Raw genomic sequence first — 23,603 nt, forward strand, 5'->3', positions numbered from 1 at the left:
TTAGATCTATATGGAGGAGGCGCAGAAGAGCTTTGGTAAGCAGAAATAGGCAAACAAATCATTAGGGATGCCCAGTGAATGTCCCACTGAAATACAACTTTTGATTTCTTTCCTCTTGTGTATGGCTTCCTTTTGTTTTATATCTTAGCTCTCTGGAGAAGGCATATACTAGGTCTCTCTCTGTCTCTATATAATTTTAATAGTATTTTTGCTTTTTTTCAGATGTCACAAAAGAAAAGTTTTATTTGGACCTAGTTAAAAGCCTTTATATGTTCTATGCATCTAAACACCCTGGAGGAAAAAAAAATTAGTGTGATTAAATTAATCTCAGAGGGAAATTTAATTTGTTCCCCTGGTAATTGTCCAAAATTAGTTCTTTGTAGACAAATTACTATTCATAGGCCATTTACTAGTTCTACAACAGTCTTGCAGAAGCTGGAACACTGCATTAAATTCTGAGGGTAGAAAAGAAAACAAGGTTTATGATACTGCCAGGCAGATTTGCTCTGGGGGGAGACTGAAGCCTGAAAGCTTGCCTAGCCACTGTCTATGTTTGTGAACTCTAGAGGGGAAATGGAGCTCCCTAGACAAGCCTGATGATGCTGTCCCTGAGTTGAAGGGACTGAGAGTAACTGCTCTAGGTGGTTGAATTCATGTGCACCTTCCACTGTCTCAGTTTTGAGAGGTTCTTTTCTTTACCAAAGAATATTATAGGAAGGTTAGTGGATTTATTAATCAAGAGGGAGTCCAGATATTGCTTGTTTCTGACTAATTTCCCAGGAAAAACATACCATTTGGGAGAACACATGACTCTACAAAAGAGCTTTTATGGGCAGCCCTTGTAATTGCTCTAGGCCTCAGTTTCTTCTTCTGTAAAATGGTGCTGAAGTCACAACAGCTCATTAAATTTTTTGGAGATTATCTGAGATGTATGTACAGTGCTTGGCACAGTGCTTAGCCTGTGTAGGGAGACACTACATGTTAGCTGGTGTCCTTGCATGAAACAGAGACATCATTACACACAAAGTCATACTTTCTTCATTTTGCATCCACTTCTTGGTGACACATGGGCCACACTCATTTTCCCTGATTATAACAGTGTTTAGTCTAACAGTTTTCAAACTTTTTGAGCATGTTCCCTACTTATAAAAATAAGACCGTCCTGTGCCTATTGATAGATGAATGGATAAAGATGATGAAATACTAGTCAGCCTTCAAAAAGAATGAGGTCTTGCCATTTGCAACAACATGGATGGACCTAGAGGGTATTATTATATTAAGTCAGATAAGTCAGAAGAAGACAAATAAAACTTAGATGTGGAATGTAAAAAACAAAACAAATGAACAAACAAAAACCAGCACCAGACTTCTAAATACAGAGAACAAGCTGGTGGTTGCCAGATGGGAGGGTAATGGTAGGATGGTGGAAATAGGTAAAGAGGATTAAGAAGTACAAACTTTAAGTTATAAAATAAGTAAGTTGCAGAGATACAGCATTTGGGAATATAGGTAATAATACTGTAATAACGGTGTATGATTACACTTATTCATGGCGAACATTGAGTAATGTATGGGATTGTCAAATCACTATGTTGTACACCTGAGACTAATTTAACGTTGTGTGTCAACTATACTTCATTAAAAAAAAGTAGATCCAAATATGTTGCCCAGATCAAATACCTAGCTAGAAAAAAAGAAAACCTTCCCAATATACGTATATTTACCTTGTGTTTGTATGTATATATCCATATATACTTACATTATATATATATATATACAGACATATATATATACACATTACATTATATATATATAAATGTAAGTATGTATGTTTGTGTATATAAAGAGTTAAGATGATCTGTACATTAAACATTAATAACCGCAACTTTAAATTTCTTTGTTAAAACATACACAGAAGTTACTATTTTTTTTAATAGCCTGAAGGACTGTTGGGTGTCCCTTGGAGGACAGATGCCACAGTGGTCTCATCAGATAGGATAATCCTGAAGTTGCCTTAACCTGAAATGTCAAATGTGCAGGCTTCCTAAGGGAGTCTTGGTAGGCAAGGTGTTCCTGTATTGTTACTCACTTCATAGCATTGATCATTTTCTTTAACTGTGTCATCATTGTACAAGTTTGTCTGTGTATTCCTGCCTCTCTTCCCATGACTAGAATGCAAACTTCCTCCGGGAAGGTTGGGACTTTGTCTATTCATATCTGCAGTCCTGGCTCAATGACAGCGCCTGTCACATGAAAGGCCCTTGGTCGTATGAATGAAGGAATGCTGGGGACAATGTGCCCTCCCCACCAATGCCTTATTCCTATTGGGGATCCCAGGCTCAGAGGAACGTTATGAAGATGGTGGTGGTGGTGATGACAGTGCGGTTTATTGATGGCTGTCTGTAAGGCCTCTTCTGTGGCTTGACCCGCAGTCAGCAGTGTTCACAGAGGAGCACTATCATCTTGTCCTGCCTCCCAACCTTGAGGGCTATACACTGCTCACTGGGCACCATTTGACTAACACTGAGGAGTTGTGGTTCTGCCTGGGGTCGGTGAGGCGCCACACACCCCATCTCCAGACTTATGTGCCCCGTGTGTGAGTTCTTTTGGGACCTTTGCATAACCAAGGGTGTGTCACATATTTCCTGAGTGGTGCAAATGTGTTTAGGCCACTTCCTTTTTTATGCAAGTGTCCTGTGTACGCCATCACATTTTGGGTTTTATTTTATGGTTTAGAGATAATTTCTCTTTAAGAGTCAGGACTGTTTCTCCTTCTGAAGTGAATATTGTACCATCTTTCTCTGCCTCCTCTTATGGCAAGAATGTTAGGCTCTTTCCCCCCCTCAAGCTCCCTGACTGTTACTTTTTACAGCTGTCACGACATAACAATGTTTCATCAAATGTGGGAAGATCTGAGAGGGCTGAAACTGTGGTGCTCATTGCGAAAGCTCCTGGGGTTTGGCCTGTGGGATCACAGACGCAGGCAACGTCCTGGGACAACCACCAGATGCATTTTGGCTTGGCCTTCTGTGACTCATTCCTTAAGGCAAATATAGAGATGAAAGTACACTATTATATAAAAATGTAAACTGATCTTGTATATATTATTAATGTTCTTAACTGGTATTTGGTTGATTGGGCGTAAAAGAGAAATTAAGTCAAAGTGACTTAGATAATAAAATAAGTGAATAGATAAAAAACTGAGAAGTCCTGAAATAGGGCAAGCTAGCCTCGGGAGAGGCTTGGTCTAGTTTCTTTCTCTACATTTCTTGGCCCTGAATCTTCAGTGTAGATTTTATTTCTGGCAGCCTCCCCACTCAGGGTCCCAAGATGCTGTCAGTGATTCTTAGGGCTCTTTGCTTCCAGGTTGGAATTCAGTAGGAAAGAGAAAGCCAACAATTCTAGCAAATTCCCAGAATTGACATGGTTCATGTGCTAATCCCTGAACTCAAGATTGTAATTAGGAAGATGGGCCATGTATTTGGTTTAAGCTATTCTGGGTTTGACCCTGGAGTTATCGATGAGAATTGAATCTATCCTGACCACAAGACTAAGAAATTTGCAGCACTGTTAGCTCAGGGGAAGGGAAAAATAGTCAAATGTCTGTTACACCTAGCATTAAAATAAGACTGGATTTGTAGCACTAAGTTTGTTTCTTGATATTTGATTTTTATGGCTGATGTGTCCCACATTCCCCAAACATTAGGCTTAGTTTCCATTTCTGGTTGTGGTGTCCATAAGTGTTTCTGGCTTTCTGCCTTGTGGGCATATGGTGACTTGTTCTGATCAATGAGTTTGAGCCTTTGGGATGAAGCATAAATTTATAGGTAAGAAACCCTTCAGAGCATTCTCTTTCCCTCTGGGACTGTAATTGCAAGTGTCTGAGATGGTGGCTGGTCCATTGTGAGTAGCTATGATGAAACGGTCTCCCTGCTGGCTCATGTTGAATAAGTAGCACGAGCAAGAAATAAACCTTTATTATTTTAAGCCATGAAGACTCTGGAGTTGTTTGTTACTATGGTATTGAATTTCCTAAAACCATTTGGATTATTTGGGGACCCTTCACAGAAATCTTATATTTGTATAATTCTTTCAAAGTAAAACTCAAAAATGCTTTCACATCTATGATCTCATTTAATCTCCACAATAGTCCTATAAATATGTAGGTGAGAAATCTTATTAGCTCCATATTTCCAGTGGAAGAATTTAAGTAAACTCCCCAAATGCTCTGTTTACTAATTTAGCAGTGTTTGTTATTTTCTATTTGCTTTGTTTTCTTAAGCAATACGATTACACAATAAAATCTCATTATAAAAAATAATGCCTCTCATTTTGCTAATATTGAGTTTGATGTTCCACCTCTGAAGAATTTATCATTTTTACTTTACTTTTTCCTGTAGCAAATAGTTAATGTGAAAATGTAAAGGACTTTGGCCAATGCTGCTTCTGTCAGAAAGCTAAACAAAAAGAGTGGTTATTTATACTATTTACTTGCATTGAACTTTGTCAGGGACCAAGAGAATCACTCTTGAGGGGGTCTGAAAGAGAACATGGGAAACTGTAATCATACATCAGGCAATAGATAACCAGAGCTCCTACAGCAGGGGTTGACTCAAGAGGAAAAGGTAGATATACAGTGTTATTTTCCTTGGTAAGAAAGTGGCAGCAGACCAGAAATTCAGAGTGGAGGCGAGAGCAGGGGATGATTGATCTGAAAGCAGAAGAGAGATCTGCTTTGCCCTGAATTGGGGAAGTACACTGCTGAGGAGTGGGCTCTAGAAGCAGAGTACCTGGGTTCAAATCCTGGTTCCATCACTTATCTGTTATATAACCTTGCGTATACATATTACTTAATCTCTCCAAGCCTGGGATTCCTCTTCTATAGAGTAAGGATAATAGTACCTATTGCATAAAGGTTTTGTGAAGATAAAATAAGCTGTAAAATTTAAAGTTTTTAGAATAGTATACATAGGAAGAGCTTGCTAAATACCAGCTGCTCTTTTATATTATTATTATTCATTGTCAACCTTTTTTGTCACCCTCTGTTTTAAGCCACCCATCATCTCTCACCTGGACTAATTAAAAAACCTTCTCATGGTCTTCTCTCATCTATTCTTGTGTCATTTCCAACTTGTTCTCCACTCTAGCTACTGTGATCTTTTAAAATTAGAAGTTCTTCAGGTTACTCCTTTGTTTAAAGCCATTCAGTAGTTCCCTCTTCACTTAAAATTTTAGTCTTTATGATAAACACCAAATTCTTAGTATGTATTTCAGGGAACTTCTCTCTCTAGCCTCAGTTTGTGCTGACCTCTTTAGTACAGCCTCATAGTCCCCTTTTTAGACCCCCAAGTGAGCCATCTTTTGCCTACTTCAGGGCCTTTGTGTTAATATATTTTAGAGGAGCGATGTTTTTTTTCCCCCTCATCTCCTGATGTTGTCTTCCTGGTGGAGGGATCTCTACTGTGGCAACACTTTTCTCTCCACCCTTTACTCACTCTGTGGTGGAGTTACTTATTCAATGTGTCAATCTTGCAGGGTTCTCTGGGCCTTCCCATCTCAGCTCTGTCCTCTTCCTCTTGGAAGCAAGCTTCCTATAGAGAACTGATGTTCTCTGATATTCCTCTAGGGGTAGAACCTTTCCCACTACATGGGAGGCCTCCTGTGGTCCAGGATTGCCTATGACATCTTGGAGTCAGTTAACTAGCCCACCTGGTTAACAAACTAAACCCATGACTTCCATCCTGGTTTCAACCAGCACTAAAGATTCTATATGGATTCTCCAGATGTATTCCTTTTTTTCTTGTTTTCCTCTTCTTCCTCCTTGCTTCTGTATTGGGAGGTTTCTAGTGGTCCGTGGTGGAAAAGTCGTGCTAAGAGGATAGAGGTAAAGATCTTCTGTGCTATATAGTGGCATGAATTGTAGTAAAATTTGACTGTAAGCCAATAGGTTGATCAGTGAAGTGACTGAATATTTAAGGTCTTATCAATACCTACATCCTTGGACAAGCAGTAGAAATAGAACCACTTTTTCCCTTTTGATTGAAAAAGAAAGGTAAATGTGTCCAGAGATCCTCCAGGAGGGGGAGCACTCGTTCTTTGTTCCCAATCAGCTGTGAGGGTTTGCATCATCTGTGACTAAGTCACGACAGAGCCAGAAGAACAACACAATCATTGCTATATGTCAAGTTAAACAAATAGAAGAAAATCGTCACAGTCCCCATTTGGCATTATCACTTTATCCCACACAATTGTCTTTTTACCTATGTGGAATTCAGTTTTGTAGATTTTCTTTATAATTCCTGTCATGGTTTTGAGCTTCCCAGCAGATGTTCCATCTGTCCTTTTACAAGATACAGACTTAACCTCATTTTAGTTTCAACTTAGAAGAAAATATAAAACAGTTAAGTATATGTGATTTTTTTTTTTGTTAACTGCTTTTTCTCCTTAGCTTTCCTCCTCCCTATTCTTTTCTCCAAGTCCCTTCCTCAGAAACCTGTTACGTGATTAGCAGCTCTCACAGCCTTTCTTCCAGCCCACACCTTGAGTTGATAGCTCACTGCAAAATAGTCATCATCAGCTTACAGAAGAGTTTGCAGGACATGACTGTGCATCAGACCAACTAAGCTGGGAATTCTCCGCTTGGCACCTCTCTTACTCTCCCACAGCTTCTTGCACAGAGCTAGACACACTGATTCCTGGTAAATTTGAAAAATGGCTATTTAACAGGGGACCATATTTTCTTTAAACAGGTAGCAGCGATTACTAGGCGCCAGTGTAGTTTGGCTTAAAACCAGTCACACAGGCTGAGTTTTAAAATACAAGTGGATGAAAAAGCTTATTTTTTAAATTAAAAATGTTTTTCTGTGTCTGTGGGGTTTTTTTGTTTTTTGGGGGGAGTCTTTAGTCTTGTCCTTTATAATGTGTTAGTCTAGGGGTATCTGGGTGGCTCAGTCAGTTGAGCCTCCGACTTTGGCTCAGGTCATGATCTCATGGTTCGTGGGTTCGAGCCCCGTATTGGACTCTGTGCTGACAGGTCAGAGCCTGGAGCCTGCTTCCGATTCTGTGTCTCCTCCTCTCTTTGCCCCTTCCATACTCATTTTCTGTCTCTTGATAATAAATAAATGTTAAAAAAATTATAGTGTATTAGTCCATAGAGCTTTGGAAGAATAGCTAAAAATTGAAATTGTTTTAATACTTTTTAATGTTTATTTTTGAGAGAGAGATGGAGACAGACTGTAAAGTGGGGGAGGAGCAGAGAGAGAGAGAGGGAGACACAGAATCCAAAGCAGGCCTTAGTCTCTAAGCTGTCAGCACAGAGCCTGATGTGGGGTTGGAACTCACGAAGAGCAAGATCATGACCTGAGCGAAGTTGGCTGCTTAACTGACTGAGCCACCCAGGTGCCCCTGAAATTTTTTGATGACACAAAGCTAGGAGGAATATTTAATAGTTTGATAGTATATTTAAAATTATTTTTTTCATTAGATTAGTATAATAGGAATATATCAAAGATGTCAATATTTGAGAAAATCAATGGTAAATGTTTAGGAAGGGACTATCTGATTTCATAGTGATTTATGAAGAAATGATCTACATATTTTAGTTCATAAAAACTCAATGAATAAACAGTGAGCTACAATTGCCAAAATGCTGATGAAATTTTAAGGCATGTTAATACGATATTCCAGAACACAGAACATCAAAGTTTCTACTGTACTTGGATTGGTTGTGTTTGGTTTTGGGCGACATGTTTTAAGAGAGATGCAGAGAGGCTGGGATAGATCTAGAAGAAACTGATCAGGAAGAGATGCCGATAAAATAAGATATGGAATGGCTGAGGGGTTTGAGAATGTCTGGATCAGAGTAAATAAAGATGATTTGGGGAATCCTAGGAGTGGTCTTCAAATATTTGAAGGTTTCCAACATTTAAAGGGCTTAGACTTTGTCTGGGGGACCTGGGGGATGGAATTTGGCACATGGTAAAAAGTTACGGAGAGGCAGATTTGGGTTTCTCATAATAAAGACCTTTCTAGCAATTCCAGTCCTGAAATAAAAAGAGGCTGCTTCGTGAGGTGGTCAGTTTTCCATCACAGAAGACTTTTAAAGACCTGACTAGGATTCCCCTTGTCAGAATTATCTAAAGAATGGGAAGGTGGACCAGATGATCTCTAAAGTTTATTCAGACTTCACGGCTCTGAGTACAAGCTCAAGCAATATTTGCCAAATGAATGAATACGTAAGAGTAAAAAATTTCAGAGGCAGACTCATACTTGATTCATTTTTAAGTCATGGTTTATTTTATGGCATTGGACAGTAATTTCAACTATATCAGGAGAGTGTCATTTTGGGAAAAATGAACACTTTGGGCCACATAGAACTTAAAATTTTCTCAGTGATTGGTTTATGTGTCTCATTCTGGCATAATTCATGTTCATCCTTGTAAGTTTTAGAGCTATTTCTGATAAATGAGCAATGCCTTGCCCCTATCTAACATGATGCTATTTTTTTTTTTTCAGGATAATTGTATCCACACATCCAAGTACAACATTCTTACCTTTTTGCCAATTAATTTATTTGAACAGTTCCAAAGAGTGGCAAATGCCTATTTCCTTTTCCTTCTGATTTTACAGGTAATGTTTAGGTTGTATTTCTTAATCATCAGTTTGTTAGGAGTATTCATATAATTTGAAAAAATTAATTCACTTAGCTAAATGTTCATGATTAGGTAAAACCCTTCTTATCAGATTTTGAATGTTATTATTGCTGTTTCTCTTTACAAATGTGGGAGGGTCAGGAATGGGTAAAAACTAGTACATTCATCATGTTAAACACTGAGGTCATTTTAGAATGCAGCTTTGCACTTTATTTGAACCACACCAGAGCCTAATAATTACTGTCCATAGCCTTCCTCCTTTCTTTATCTCCCTCTTGTGTTGACAGTATGGGTGTTATCAGAGTTGAGGCAGTCTAGCTGAGTAGTAGTCAGTGGAAGCTAACTGGGAAAATTTCATTTGCATCTAAGAACAATAACCTATTTGTGTGTGTGTAAAATATGTTATATCTTGTCTCACTGTAGAGTGACTAACTATTTTTTGCAACTTTGAGAGGTTAATTGGTAGTTAATAAACTTTCTTGTTCCTCTCAGCTGACTAAAACTTGGGCTTAAAGAAAATTTTAGCTTTTACTGATATTTTAGGAAAGAAAAGAAGGCATAAATCAAACAATACACATACATATAAACAGTTCATGATAGCCAGTTATTTACCTAGTATTTATTTTAGAGTAATTTAATCAGACCAAAGTGGTACATTCAGAATGTGCTGGGCTCTGTGTTAATTTTAGGAGGTAAAAAGATGGGTTAGATGTGTACAGTCAAGATTAATAACTTTGAGTACTATTTTTACTTAATTGAATAACTATATTAAGGACCTTTGGCTGTAAGTGGCAGAAACCTAAATTCGTTTAAGCAAAATAGGAATATATTTAGGAATATTTCTCATTTTGTGTACGACTGGATACATGGGCAGACTATTTCAATAGGATGTGACTGTTCTTAAAAAAAATTTTTTTTTTAATGTTTATTTAATTTTGAGAGAGAGATTGAAAGAGCGCGAGCACACAAGTTGGGGAGTAGAGAGAGAGGGAGACACAAAATCCAAAGCAGGTTCCAGGTTCTGGGCTGTCAGCACAGAACCCAATGAAGGCTCCAACTCACAAACTGAGAGATCATGACCTGAGCCTGAGGTCAGCTGCTTAACTGACTGAGCAACCCAGGTGCCCCAAGATGTGACTTTTCTTTCCTCCATGTTGGCTTTACTTTCAGGCAGGCCCTCTCTACCAGGTGGTCTCTGAAAGCTTTAGACTTTTATTCTCCTGGCTCCAACTCCAGCGTGAAAGAGAGAGAGGGAGATGGAGAGAGAAAGAGAATGAATCATTTTTTTTGGTTGTTACAGCAAATCTTGGGATTAGCTCTCACTGGACTATGCTGAGTTACATCGCTATCCATAAATAAATCATGGCGGCTTAAGAATTTGTAGCAATGGTTGACTTGCTCTAGATCACATGCCAAAATGTGGAGCCAGAATGGAATGAGTCTGCCAACATTGTATGGACTGAAAGTGGAAGAGGGGGAGTGAGATAGTTCCCTAAGGTGTACTTGAGAAGAACTGAATGCTGAATAGGTACAACAAAACAAAACAACAACAAAAACTCCAGAGTGAATGTATACCTTACAGTTTACTGAAAAGACTTTGGAATCCAAGATTTCTTTTGTTGCCCCCTATGAATTTGCTTTTGGTTTCTTTATATAACTCTTTACATCATTCCAGACTTTTGAGCTCATTGCTCTAATGGCTTTCTTATGTATAGTCAAAGGCTCTTGCTCACAGAATTTTATGTCTGGAAGGAGCCTTTGGGATGATTTAGTCCAGCCTTCTTTTTTTTTTTGATCAAGAAATGAGACCCAGAAAGGTTAAGTGATGTGTAAAGCTTTTACAATGAGTCAGTGATAGAATTAGGACTACAATCTAGCTTTTCTGCCACTCAGGCTGATGTTTTTATTGGTATCACAGAGGCTTTTGAGTTTTTTTTTTTTCCTTTTTAAAAAATTTTATGTGGAAGCTATTGTATAAAATTGTTTTAATTTAGAGCTGTTTTTGTTAGGGCCTGATCTCCATACAATGACCATATCCAGTCTTTTCCTATCTTATGACTCTTAAGCACTTCCATACTGAACCCCATTTGAAAACTCTCTTTCTAAGAGAGTCATGTGAACTGTCACTATGTCTCTGTCATGTGGGTGGCTTTGGAAGTATAGGTACAAGGCTTTGGAGGCCAATAGATGAAAGTTCAAATTTTAGCAGTGTATGTTCTTGGCCCAGTTGGGTGACCTCTCAGATACTTATTTATAAGATGGGAAAATGATACTTAGGACTGCTGCATTTCCTGACTCTAGGGAATTATTCACAATGTATTCTATGTTGTACCTTGGAGGTGCTATTTACATGGAATACAAATTCTGTGGGTATGTGCAAAACAACTCTGGTACATAATCTAACTCAATGAACTTTTCTGAATGTCAAATGACATAATTTATGAAAAGTACTTGCTTGGTGCAGGGTAGATGGCTCAAAGAATCTCTTTTGGAATTGGTGAGAAGTTAGTAAAAACTTGTTAAAAGTTGAGATGAGAAGCTGAGAACAGAGAAGTGACATTTGTCATACTGGGGAAAGATCATTATCTGAAGGATTTCAAGAAGCTTACTTCTCAACTTGCTATAAAAATTTTATTTTTTGTCAAGTAGTCTGAAAATTCATTCAGTGATACTTCCGTGTGTCTTATAAGTTAATGAAAGTACTTAAATTATTGAAAGTTATTCTACATTTGTACAAATAACTGAGTATAATCTTACTACTTTCTGTGTGTCAGATATAATGACAAAATTTGGAAGATGTATTTTCTAACTTAAAAGCCCTAAACTATTTGAAATGTTTGTTTCAGCTGATTCCAGAAATCTCTTCCTTGACCTGGTTTACCACCATGGTGCCTTTGGTCCTGGTGATAACTATGACAGCTGTCAAAGATGCCACAGATGACTATGTGAGTATTTACTTTTGAGCATTCTTGAGTTCTCAATTTCAATTGTGACCTCCCAGAAATAAAAAATAGAGATCTATTTGAAATTTTTGAATGGAGCTCTTCTGCTTAATATTACATAAAACTCTTTTGCTATTTGTTCAGTGACTAATACAGATTTCATAGAACCAGAGCCTGTTTAAGTTAAAAGCAAGAGGACTTGAAAAATTAGACTTACTCCCTCATTTTACAGATGAGGAAACCAAGGTTTCTAAAGAACCAGTGATATGTTAATGATCAGACAGGCAATTAATGGTAAGATCAGAATTAGAACATAAACCTCCTTCTACCCAGTGAAGTACTATTTATCTTATATGTCTTTCTCTAAGTTTTGAGAATTGGTAGATATTTGGTGCTCTCACATCCTCTGCTCATTATACCAGGAGTTGCAAAGTCAAATCACTTCAAAAGTCAGGCAACTAATGTAAATAGTGAAATATAAAGCAGTAGAGACTTTTGAAGTCTGCATAAGCCAAGGGAGGTCATTCAAATTCAGAGATTTAAAAACAGTCTCAAGGAAGCCAAATGTTCTAAATTTAGAGAAGTTATATTCTCACCCTCAGTGATTGTATGTGTGCTAGCCTTAATAACTGTCTATATGCCAATGACTTACATATTTTTATTCCTAGTCTAGGCCTCTCCTGTGAACTCATACCCATATTTCCTGTTGTCTATTTTTAACTTATATATGTCTTTAAAGTGAGTGTCTTGTAGATAGCATATAGTTAGGTAATGATTTTTTATGCAATCTGAAAATCTCTTAATTGGAATGTTTAACCCATTTATATTTAATGTGATTAGACTTAAATCTATTATCTTGCTACTGTTTCCTGTATGCCTCATTGATTCTTTGTTCCATTTTTCCTCTTTTAGATTATTTTTGTGATTTCTTCTTATCTTTATTATTAGCTTTATAGGCTTATATGGTGGTTGTTCTAGGGTTTAACTTATAGTCTACCTGGGGCAGTGTGGCTTTTGAACCCTTATTCATACCACTCTGTGCTGAGGGGTGTGTCTTTGTATACCATGTATCTGTACGATATATAAGATATGACTCTCTCTTTTTTTTTTTTTTAAGAATTATTTATTTGTTTTTGAGAGAGAGAGAGAGAAAGGGCATGAGCAGGGGAGGGGCAGAGAGAGGGAGAGAGAGAGAATACCAAGCAGGTTCTGCATGTGCTTAATTGACTGAGCCACCCAGGCAACCCTGACTCTCTTCATTTTTAGTGAAGTGCCTCATGTATTTCATGGTTAACATTGTGACTGTAACCTTTGAGGCAGGATTTTTAACTAACACACAGGACCTGTTCATACTAATGAATCATGTCACTTAAAAGTGGTCAGCTTGGAATTTATTCATTCCTATAAGGTTGCCATTGTTCAAAGTACTTTGAAGCTCATTGTAAAGAATTGTCTTCATGGCCAGTGTACAAGGTACAGAAGAAAGCCAATCTCATGATTTTGTGTTCACCCAGCTATGGAAACAAATGCTATCTCTCAAGCCCCTAAAAAACGTATCCACCCTACCTGCTTTCTAAGAGAAGCTTTTATATATTTCCAAACATAAAGCATCCCTTCATGTCTTTAAATAGCTTCATCTTCAAAGAATAGAGGACATTCTAAAGAATGGACTGTAATCTCCAAGAAATTCTAGGAGAGGAAATTTTAACCATGATTTGACTAATGGCATCTTTGGAGTAAATGTGTGTCTTCTCCACAATAGCTGATCTTTCTGGGAAAAGATTTATATGCTTAAGTGTCTACATATTGGGGTAAATGTCTTATTCATTATAGTCACATTTCATAGAAGAATAAAACGGTAGAGTAGAAAGAACATGGGCTTTAAAGAAAGACTCCTTACCTTGTTACTTACTGTAACTGTAACTTACTGTTCTAACAGTATGAAATGAGGGAAACCACTTCTCTGGACCCTTCCTTGTCTGTATAATGTTGTTAATGATACCAGAACTGTTGGAAGGACAATATGAGATGCTATGTATAAAGCATGTGGCACAGAGCCTGTCTTGCAGTGGGGATACAATCAGTGCTAGTACTCTGCTCCCTTCCTGTCCTGGGCAATTCCCCTTTAAGCCTTTCTACTACCATTTCTAGTCCTACCAGACTCCATTTGTTCCAATACCAAGATTTCTTGGCAAAACCTGAGCTGAAGTGAGAGTGACTTATTTTAAGGTCCAGGGAATAGGCTCCTCAGCTTGCAGGGGGGTGAACTGTTTGGCCCTTTTCTGTGATTCCCAACTAGTCAATTTTGGGGATTGTTTTCAGGTTTGATACAGATGTGACTAAATTCTAAGTCTCCTTTTGTCTTTATTGCAGTTAATGCTTGAATATGCTTTTATTTTTGTGATGATATGTGTGGGTCCAATAACCAGATATATTTATCAGTCAGGGTCTTGACAGAAAAGAGACGTCACCCTGAAATGAGAAAGATTGGAGAAAGATTAATAATGAAGGCACTATTTACAAAAGGGCAAAAGAAAAGTGGTCAAAGAAAAGCACATAGTGTAGCAATATGGATGGCAATACTACTTCTTGGTCTGAAGGGGCAATGGGAGGAAGCAATTACCTGTATCTGAGGGCTGCTCATGGCACCTGGGGCTCTCTGTAACTCAGCTTGAATGAGGTCAGGCAGAAAAATACCCCATTTCACTCTCCTCTGGCTACTCTGATCTTCTGCCACCTTTGGCCAAACCCAACCAGGAGCCAGAGGGTAAGGATCTTCTGGGTCAGCTTCCCATGACAGAGGGCAGAGTGGAGAAGGATGGGGTGTGAATACAGAGGAGCAAACAGAATATCCAGCACCCACATCAAATGATATACTCAGAAAAAATAATATTTCTGCTGGTGAGAAATTTGCATGCCAATGATGGGTTGATTTAATTTACTCTTCTATTGATTTTGTAAATTTTTTCATGTTAACAAATGTTAAATATCTTGTTTTTCCTGATAATATACATTAACTTACACCTGGAAATCAGTGTAATTGCATGCACTGGGCATGGCAGAATAGATTGGGATGGGTTTGGGAAAGATATTGAAAAAGAGAAGGGGTGGTTGGAGCATTTTAGATGTTGTGATATTGGTACAATGTTTTGAATTTTTTAAATGAAAACACTAATTTTGATGATAGTCTTATCTGAATGACTGCTAATTTATGAGTTTAGTAGAGGGTTCATAATATTTGGACTCTTCTAAGCAATGTAAGATGTTTACATTACTAGAATATACAATAAGAAATAGTATCACTTGGGCATAAAAAACAAATCCATACCAAATGTTGTTCAGTATTGTATTTTGAGTTTTGCTTTAAATGCTCAGTATTTCATAATATTACTGTTAGCAATTAGAATTTCTGGAGAATAAGAATACATGTTATTACAAGTAATTTCTTGGCTTCAAAGAAATCCATAAAACAGAATGACTGATGTTCCAATAAAGTATTGAGCACATATGTAAGAAAAATGGAAGCCTCTATTCCTTATTGAGGACTTCAAAATGTATAGTTTTCTAGAACCATGTGGCAGAGTAAAGGGAATACTGTCTTCTTAGAAGCACCTAAAAATGTGTGGGAATTAGAAGAGCATGTGGCTACACTTGTTGCATTGGTAGCATCCAGAGTAAGGGTTAGTGAGAAGGGTATTGATTAAGATTTAGAACACATGGAGCTGGGTTCATGGTAAGTATAAACTGGCTAATTTTGGATCAATGGTGAAATTGTCCAAACAGATGAACTCAAAAGTATTTTCAGTGTTCCTATTTGTGCTGACAAAGCATGATTTAATATATTTCTTTCACAAATATTTTGACTTTCAGTTTCGCCATAAGAGTGATAATCAAGTGAATAATCGGCTATCTGAAGTGCTCATCGACAGCAAGTAAGAAAGACATTTTTGGGTTATTTTTAAGATTTTGGGGACCATAAAATGATCTTGACAATTGGTGGTTTTCTCTTTTAATTAAGTATATGTTACTTTTCCCTTTCAATTTGTTAAAAACTGCAGTGTAAGTCCATTTTATCTTCATGGCTTATTTTAATGTTCAGCTGGTGCTTGTGCTACCTACTCAACATCAAATCCCTATGGAGTTTGTTTTGTGGACACAGGCAAATCATTATCACTTTTCATCTCTGGATCTAAATACTGCTTAGACTTGACACTTCTGTAATGTCTTGTATGTCATAGACGTTTTATAAGGATTTGAATTATTTAATTTGGTAATTTCTGGGGAATATTGCTAGAAAGACTTTGACTCATTACTGTATTAAATGAATCTTGGATTTACTTGATAGTTAAATTTAGAATGGAATATTCACCATAACAGATTTTTTATTCCTTTTATTTATTTATTTATTTATTTATTTATTTATTTATTTATTTATTTATTTTTAAATTTTTTTTCAACGTTTATTTATTTTTGCGACAGAGAGAGACAGAGCATGAACGGGGGAGGGGCAGAGGGAGAGGGAGACACAGAATGGGAAACAGGCTCCAGGCTCTGAGCCATCAGCCCAGAGCCCGATGCGGGGCTCGAACTCCCGGACCGCGAGATCGTGACCTGGCTGAAGTCGGACGCCTAACCGACTGCGCCACCCAGGCGCCCCTATTCCTTTTAAATTGATAAATACTTATGGGAATGGTTCTTGGATTTGAAATGCTTTAAAACATGTATTTACACACTAATAACAGCAAAAACATCTCCATAAAACTTAGCAAAATTTCAAACCTTCATTGCATGGTTTATTACTCTTTGTCCCTTTTTTTGCTAATAATAACATGTGACAAAGGAAACTGGCTATGATATACTTCGTTCTGGTAGTCAGTCACATCTCCCAGTGCTTTTAAATCATTTGGATACTGTGAGGACAGTTTTTTTAAAGGAATATCATAAAATGAAGTAATCATATGAGATGGGAAATTCCAAGAAATGATAAAGATACCAAGAGGGACTAGGTATAATCTAGACAATAATTGGCAGGATTGAAGTAATTAATCTCCATAACTAAATTATTGACTGATCACTAATAACATAATGAATACATATAGTTTTTTCTGTATTTGCTTGTTTTAGAAAATAGTGTTAATGTACAATGAAGGAAAAGGATCTTAATATAAAATTATAGTGGTTAGAGACAGAGCCTCTGAAGGGGTGATTCTGGTGGGACACAGATAAGCCATAAAGATGCCTGGAACCATGTGGTTCATTTCCAATGTTAGCAGGTTTTGGATTGTTGCCACTGGAGCATGGTGTTTAAAAGCATGAGTTTTGCACTCTGAGAGACATTAAATATGAGTTTAGTACTGACCCTAAACAATTCTGTGGTCTACAGCAAATTCTTAAGAGGTGGTGAATCTTTTTTTTTTTTTTTAATACATGAAATTTATTGTCAAGAGGTGGTGAATCTTTGTAAGCTAATGCAATATGTGGCTTTGAGCCACTGTTGCATATCTTGACTTTCTCAAGCCTTGCAGTTCTGACTGGATATTAGATCTGACAATATGATATAACTAATTCCCCAAGGAACATTTGATAACAAATCTTACTCCTTTGAAGTATCACCTCATATAAAGTATGTTTAAAATGTACAATTACATAATGAATTTGAAATAATGGCCCTAGCATATCTTTAATGTCCCCCCAGATTACCAGTTAAATCTTGTGGCAGTACCTTGGGGCATTAATTAGAGGCCAAGGGATTTATCTAGGAACTTAGATATTCAAAAACTCGATGATTGTATGTCTCCCACACATGCTATCTATCATTATCATTATTGTTAGAAATAGTATTAGTGTTACTTTCTTGTGGTTTCATTTAGCTTTCTGTTGATTCCTCATGAAGTAACATCTCTTTGTAGTTCAATATGGTGTGATGTTTTAGTATGTATTGTTGCTGATCATGTAAAATTGACAGGAGAAGCATATATCATTGAGTATGGAGTGTTCCTTAAGATTCAGTAAAAAATCAGGCCAGATTTTCCATTTAGAAGATGGCCCTTTACCGTGAAATCCTCTAGGGCAGGGGTCATCTCTTGATCACATCTGTGTCCCTTGAACCTAGCACAATGTATATTGAATTTTCAAACTGAGCGGTAACAAGTATTCTTGCTGAGAGAGCAATATGCCAGAGTAGCTTGATCTATCTAATGTTGCTCAGTTGCATCACTGGCCAATTCCAGTGGCTGGGGTGGTGGTCTTTGTACAATATGCTCACGCTACAGAAACTGGCTTTCCATTTTTTGGATTTTGAAAAGTTGGAAAGATCAAATGGGCTCAGATCTGAGACAGTCAAGCTTCAAGTCCTCCCTTGAAGCTGGTGGTTGTAGAGGATACTGTTGGGGCTCTGCACAGACCCTCACTGTCTTCTGTACTCATCCACAGCTTCTATTTGCATTGCTTGTAAGCACTTGCACCTGCTGTTTTCTTCCAGAGCACTGCCCTTGAACTGCTGGAGTCAGTGACTGGTGGGTGAAGGAGTGTGAAAGAGCAGCACCCCTGCCTCAATTAGACAAGCTCTGAGGTTAATTTGTACTCTCAACCACTCCTTTAGATCAGACAGAGGATGGGACTTGGCATGCAGTCACACCCTGTATGGTTTTTTTTCCCTTTCCCTGTGTTGTGTCTCATGTCCCTTACCAGTTTCTCCTGGAAGTACTTTCCTAATGAGACACTTGCATGTGAATCCTTATCTCAGGATCTGCTCCCAGAGAACCTGATGTGAGACAGTAGTTAATGAATACTAGATCCCATTGCAGTGTTAATGGAAAATGTTAAGAAAGTGCTTTTGGGTCTGTTCTTGGCACCTGTGGGTTGTGATCCAGTAATAAAGTAAGATGCCTGGAGGGGAACAGGGGAGTACAAGTGTTGCTGGAGGTGAGTGTCAGAGTGGGGTGTATGCCAGGTCCATGTGGCTACCTTTGTGTGCTGCTGGCAGAAGGTCTGGAACTACTGTACCATTTGCTGATGGCATGTATGAATACCAATAGCTATCTTCGTGTTTCTCCAGAGAAGGTTTCAAGCGGTGCTAAAATCTTTAACCACTGTGGAAGCAACTGGGCAGGTGAGGGGCAATGATAGGTCTTGGACTTGTGGTCTTTGCACTAGGGCAGGAGCCATCATTGGCTTGTCTTGGAAAGAGGGGAGGCATGGTTAGCCTCAGGCTGGAGATTTTTAAGGGGAAGGAGGTGGGAAGAAAGCACTAGTCAGGAAACCTGGATTCATGTGTGAGTTTGAGCAATTAATTTTCCTTCTGGGCTTCTTTCTGCTGTGCTCAGAAGTGAGGAAGATGGGCAGGTACATTCAGATTCAGTATGTATTTATTGAGCAACTACCCTGTGTGAGCTCCAGTTCTTCCAAGTTTAACTTTCATAAAAAAAACCCAAAGTGTGGGTTTTAGTGCTCCATTTTAGAGATGAAGTGATTAACCCTGAGAGGGAGTGACTTGTCCAGGGTCCCATGGCAAGTAAGAGCCTAAATTAGACTTCTACTCATTCATGAAGAGGTATGTAAGTGTGGACTTTGTGGTACAATCCTGTCTTCACTATTGATTTTGTATTTGAAGGGCTTTGTATACAATTACAGGAATATAACATAGTTACATAATATATATGTAGTTTATCTGTATGTAATATACATTTGTATTATATACATTACTCCTCTAACATTGTTAGGATTGTGTGAGCTGTAATGCTAAGCACTGTAAACCTGGGCCACAAAATAAATAGAGCAATAAAACCCTTTCTTTTATAAACTTCCTTTTCAATTTCACTTTTTTTAATGTTGTTACTCATATTCTTTTTAAATCAGGACCAATCTTTTTTTTTTTTTTTCTGATTTGAGGGTGCTTTATTCTATACCATGTGCTTTCTTTTATTTTTTCAATATATGAAATTTATTGTCAAATTGGTTTCCATACAACACCCAGTGCTCATCCCAAAAGGTGCCCTCCTCAATACCCATCACCCACCCTCCGCTCCCTCCCACCCCTCATCAACCCTCAGTTTGTTCTCAGTTTTTAACAGTCTCTTATGCTTTGGCTCTCTCCCACTCTAACGTCCTTTTTTTTTTTTTTTTTTCCTTCCGCTCCCCCATGGGTTCCTGTTAAGTTTCTCAGGATCCACATAAGAGTGAAAACATATGGTATCTATCTTTGTGTGGCTTATTTCACTTAGCATCACACTCTCCAGTTCCATCCACGTTGCTACAAAGGGCCATATTTCGTTCTTTCTCATTGCCCTGTAGTACTCCATTGTGTATATAAACCACAATTTCTTTATCCATTCATCAGTTGATGGACATTTAGGCTCTATCCATAATTTGGCTATTGTTGAGAGTGCTGCTATAAACATTGGGGTACAAGTGCCCCTATGCATCAGTACTCCTGTATCCCTTGGGTAAATTCCTAGCAGTGCTATTGCTGGGTCATAGGGTAGGTCTATTTTTAATTTTTTGAGGAACCTCCACACTGTTTTCCAGAGTGGCTGAACCAATTTGCATTCCCACCAACAGTGCAAGAGGGTTCCCATTTCTCCACATCCTCTCCAGCATCTATAGTCTCCTGATTTGTTCATTTTGGCCACTCTGACTGGCATGAGGTGATATCTGAGTGTGGTTTTGATTTGTATTTCCCTGATGACGAGCGACGTTGAGCATACTTTCATGTGCCTGTTGGCCATCTGGATGTCTTCTTTAGAGAAGTGTCTATTCATGTTTTCTGCCCATTTCTTCACTGGGTTATTTGTTTTTCGGGTGTGGAGTTTGGTGAGCTCTTTATAGATTTTGGATACTAGCCTTTTGTCTGATAGGTCATTTGCAAATATCTTTTCCCATTCCGTTGGTTGCCTTTTAGTTTTGTTGGTTGTTTCCTTTGCTGTGCAGAAGCTTTTTATCTTCATAAGGTCCCAGTAGTTCATTTTTGCTTTTAATTCCCTTGCCTTTGGGGATGTGTCGAGTAAGAGATTGCTACGGCTGAGGTCAGAGAGGTCTTTTCCTGTTTTCTCCTCTAGGGTTTTGATGGTTTCCTGTCTCACATTCAGGTCCTTTATCCATTTTGAGTTTATTTTTGTGAATGGTGTGAGAAAGTGGTCTAGTTTCAACCTTCTGCATGTTACTGTCCAGTTCTCCCAGCACCATTTGTTAAAGAGACTGTCTTTTTTCCATTGGGTGTTCTTTCCTGCTTTGTCAAAGATGAGTTGGCCATCCTTTTGTGGGTCTAGTTCTGGGGTTTCTATTCTATTACATTGGTCTATGTGCTTGTTTTTGTGCCAATACCATGCTGTCTTGATGATGACAGCTTTGTAGTAGAGGCTAAAGTCTGGGATTGTGATGCCTCCTGCTTTGGTCTTCTTCTTCAAAATTACTTTGGCTATTCGGGGTCTTTTGTGGTTCCATATGAAATTTAGGATTGCTTGTTCTAGTTTCGAGAAGAATGCTGGTGCAATTTTGATTGGGATTGCATTGAATGTGTAGATAGCTTTGGGTAATATTGACATTTTGACAATATTTATTCTTCCAATCCATGAGCAGGGAATGTCTTTCCATTTCTTTATATCTTCTTCAGTTACCTTCATAAGCTTTCTATAGTTTTCAGCATACAGTTCTTTTACATCTTTGGTTAGATTTATTCCTAGGTATTTTATGTTTCTTGGTGCAATTGTGAATGGGATCAGTTTCTTTATTTGTCTTTCTGTTGCTTCATTGTTAGTGTATAAGAATGCAACTGATTTCTGTACATTGATTTTGTATCCTGCGACTTTGCTGAATTCATGTATCAGTTCTAGCAGACTTTGGTGGAGTCTATCGGATTTTCCATGCATAGTATCATGTCATCTGCAAAAAGCAAAAGCTTGACTTCATCTTTGCCAATTTTGATGCCTTTGATTTCCTTTTGTTGTCTGATTGCTGATGCTAGAACTTCCAACACTATGTTAAACAACAGCGGTGAGAGTGGACATCCCTGTCATGTTCCTGATCTCAGGGAAAAAGCTCTCAGTTTTTCCCCATTGAGGATGATGTTAGCTGTGGGCTTCATAAATGGCTTTTATGATGTTTAAGTATGTTCCTTCTATCCCGACTTTCTCAAGGGTTTTTATTAAGAAAGTTGCTGAATTTTGTCAAAGGCCTTTTCTGAATCGATTGACAGGATCATATGGTTCTTTTCTTTTATTAATGTGATGTATCACGTTGATTGATTTGCGAATGTTGAACCAGCCCTGCATCCCAGGAATGAATCCCACTTGATCATGGTGAATAATTCTTTTTATATGCTGTTGAATTCGATTTGCTAGTATCTTATTGAGAATTTTTGCATCCATATTCATCAGGGATATTGGCCTGTAGTTCTCTTTTTTTACTGGGTCTCTGTCTGGTTTAGGAATCAAAGTAATACTGGCTTCATAGCATGAGTCTGGAAGTTTTCCTTCCCTTTCTATTTTTTGGAATAGCTAGAGAAGGATAGGTATCATCTCTGAAGTCGGACGCTTAACCGACTGCGCCACCCAGGCGCCCCTGTTGGGAGATTTTTGATAACTGATTCAATTTCTTCGCTGGTTATGGGTCTGTTCAAGCTTTCTATTTCCTCCTGATGGAGTTTTGGAAGTGTGTGGGTGTTTAGGAATTTGTCCATTTCTTCCAGGTTGTCCAGTTTGTTGGCATATAATTTTTCATAGTATTCCCTGATAATTATTTGTATCTCTGAGGGATTGGTTGTAATAATTCCATATTAATTCGTGATGTTATCTATTTGGGTCATCTCCCTTTTCTTTTTGAGAAGCCTGGCTAGAGGTTTGTCAATTTTGTTTATTTTTTCAAAAAACCAACTCTTGGTTTCGTTGATCTGCTCTACAGTTTTTTTAGATTCTATATTGTTTATTTCTGCTCTGATCTTTATTATTTCTCTTCTTCTGCTGGGTTTAGGCTGCCTTTGCTGTTCTGCTTCTATTTCCTTTAGGGTGCTGTTAGATTTTGTATTTGAGATTTTTCTTGTTTCTGGAGATATCCTGGATTGCAATGTATTTTCCTCTCAGGACTGCCTTCGCTGCGTCCCAAAGCATTTGGATTGCTGTATTTTCATTTTTGTTTGTTTCCATATATTTTTTGATTTCTTCTCTAATTGCCTGGTTGACCTATTCATTCTTTAGTAGGGTGTTCTTTAACCTCCATGTTTTTGGAGGTTTTCCAGACTTTTTCCTGTGGTTGATTTCAAGCTTCATAGCATTGTGGTCTGAAAGTATGCATGGTATAATTTCAATTCTTGTATACTTATGAAGGGCTGTTTTGTGACCCATTATGTGATCTATCTTGGAGAATGTTCCATGTGCACTCGAGAAGAAAGTATATTCTGTTGCTTTGGGATGCAGAGTTCTAAATATATCTGTCAAGTCCATCTGATCCAATGTATCATTCAGGACCCTTGTTTCTTTATTGATCCTGTATCTAGATGATCTATCCATTGTTTTAAGTGGAGTGTTAAATTCCCCTGCAATTACCACATTCTTATCAATAAGGTTCCTTATGTTTATGAGTAATTGTTTTATATATTTGGGGGCTCTCGTATTCGGCGCATAGACATTTATAATTGTTAGCTCTTCCTGATGGATAGTCCCTGTAATTATTATATAATGCCCTTCTTCATCTCTTGTTACAGCCTTTAATTTAAAGTCTAGTTTGTCTGATATAAGTATGGCTACTCCAGCTTTCTTTTGGCTTCCAGTAGCATGATAAATAGTTCTCCATCCCCTCACTCTCAATCTAAAGGTGTCCTCAGGTCTAAAATGAGTCTCTTGTAGACAGCAAATAGATGGGTCTTGTTTTTTATCCATTCTTATACCCTATGTCTTTTGGTTGGCACATTTAGTCCATTTACATTCAATGTTATTATAGAAAGATACGGGTTTAGAGTCATTGTGATGTCTGTATGATTTATGCTTGTAGTGATGTCTCTGGTACTTTGTCTCACAGG

At 37.9% G+C, this 23,603-nt stretch overlaps 1 protein-coding gene across 1 annotated transcript in view; it reads left to right on the top strand.

Moving 5' to 3' along the window:
• ATP8B4 (ATPase phospholipid transporting 8B4 (putative)) overlaps nucleotides 1-23,603 on the top strand; it is a 259,928-nt gene that overhangs the window by 60,475 nt on the left and 175,850 nt on the right. The window contains 3 exon segments of the mRNA XM_047075128.1: nucleotides 8,515-8,628; nucleotides 11,498-11,596; nucleotides 15,464-15,525. Coding sequence (XP_046931084.1) covers nucleotides 8,515-8,628; nucleotides 11,498-11,596; nucleotides 15,464-15,525 — 275 coding nt within the window.

Source organism: Lynx rufus, unplaced genomic scaffold, assembly GCF_022079265.1.
Source record: "Lynx rufus isolate CCGP_SWC_20201006 ecotype Redwood Valley unplaced genomic scaffold, mLynRuf1.p SCAF_13, whole genome shotgun sequence".
NCBI lineage: Eukaryota > Metazoa > Chordata > Mammalia > Carnivora > Felidae > Lynx > Lynx rufus.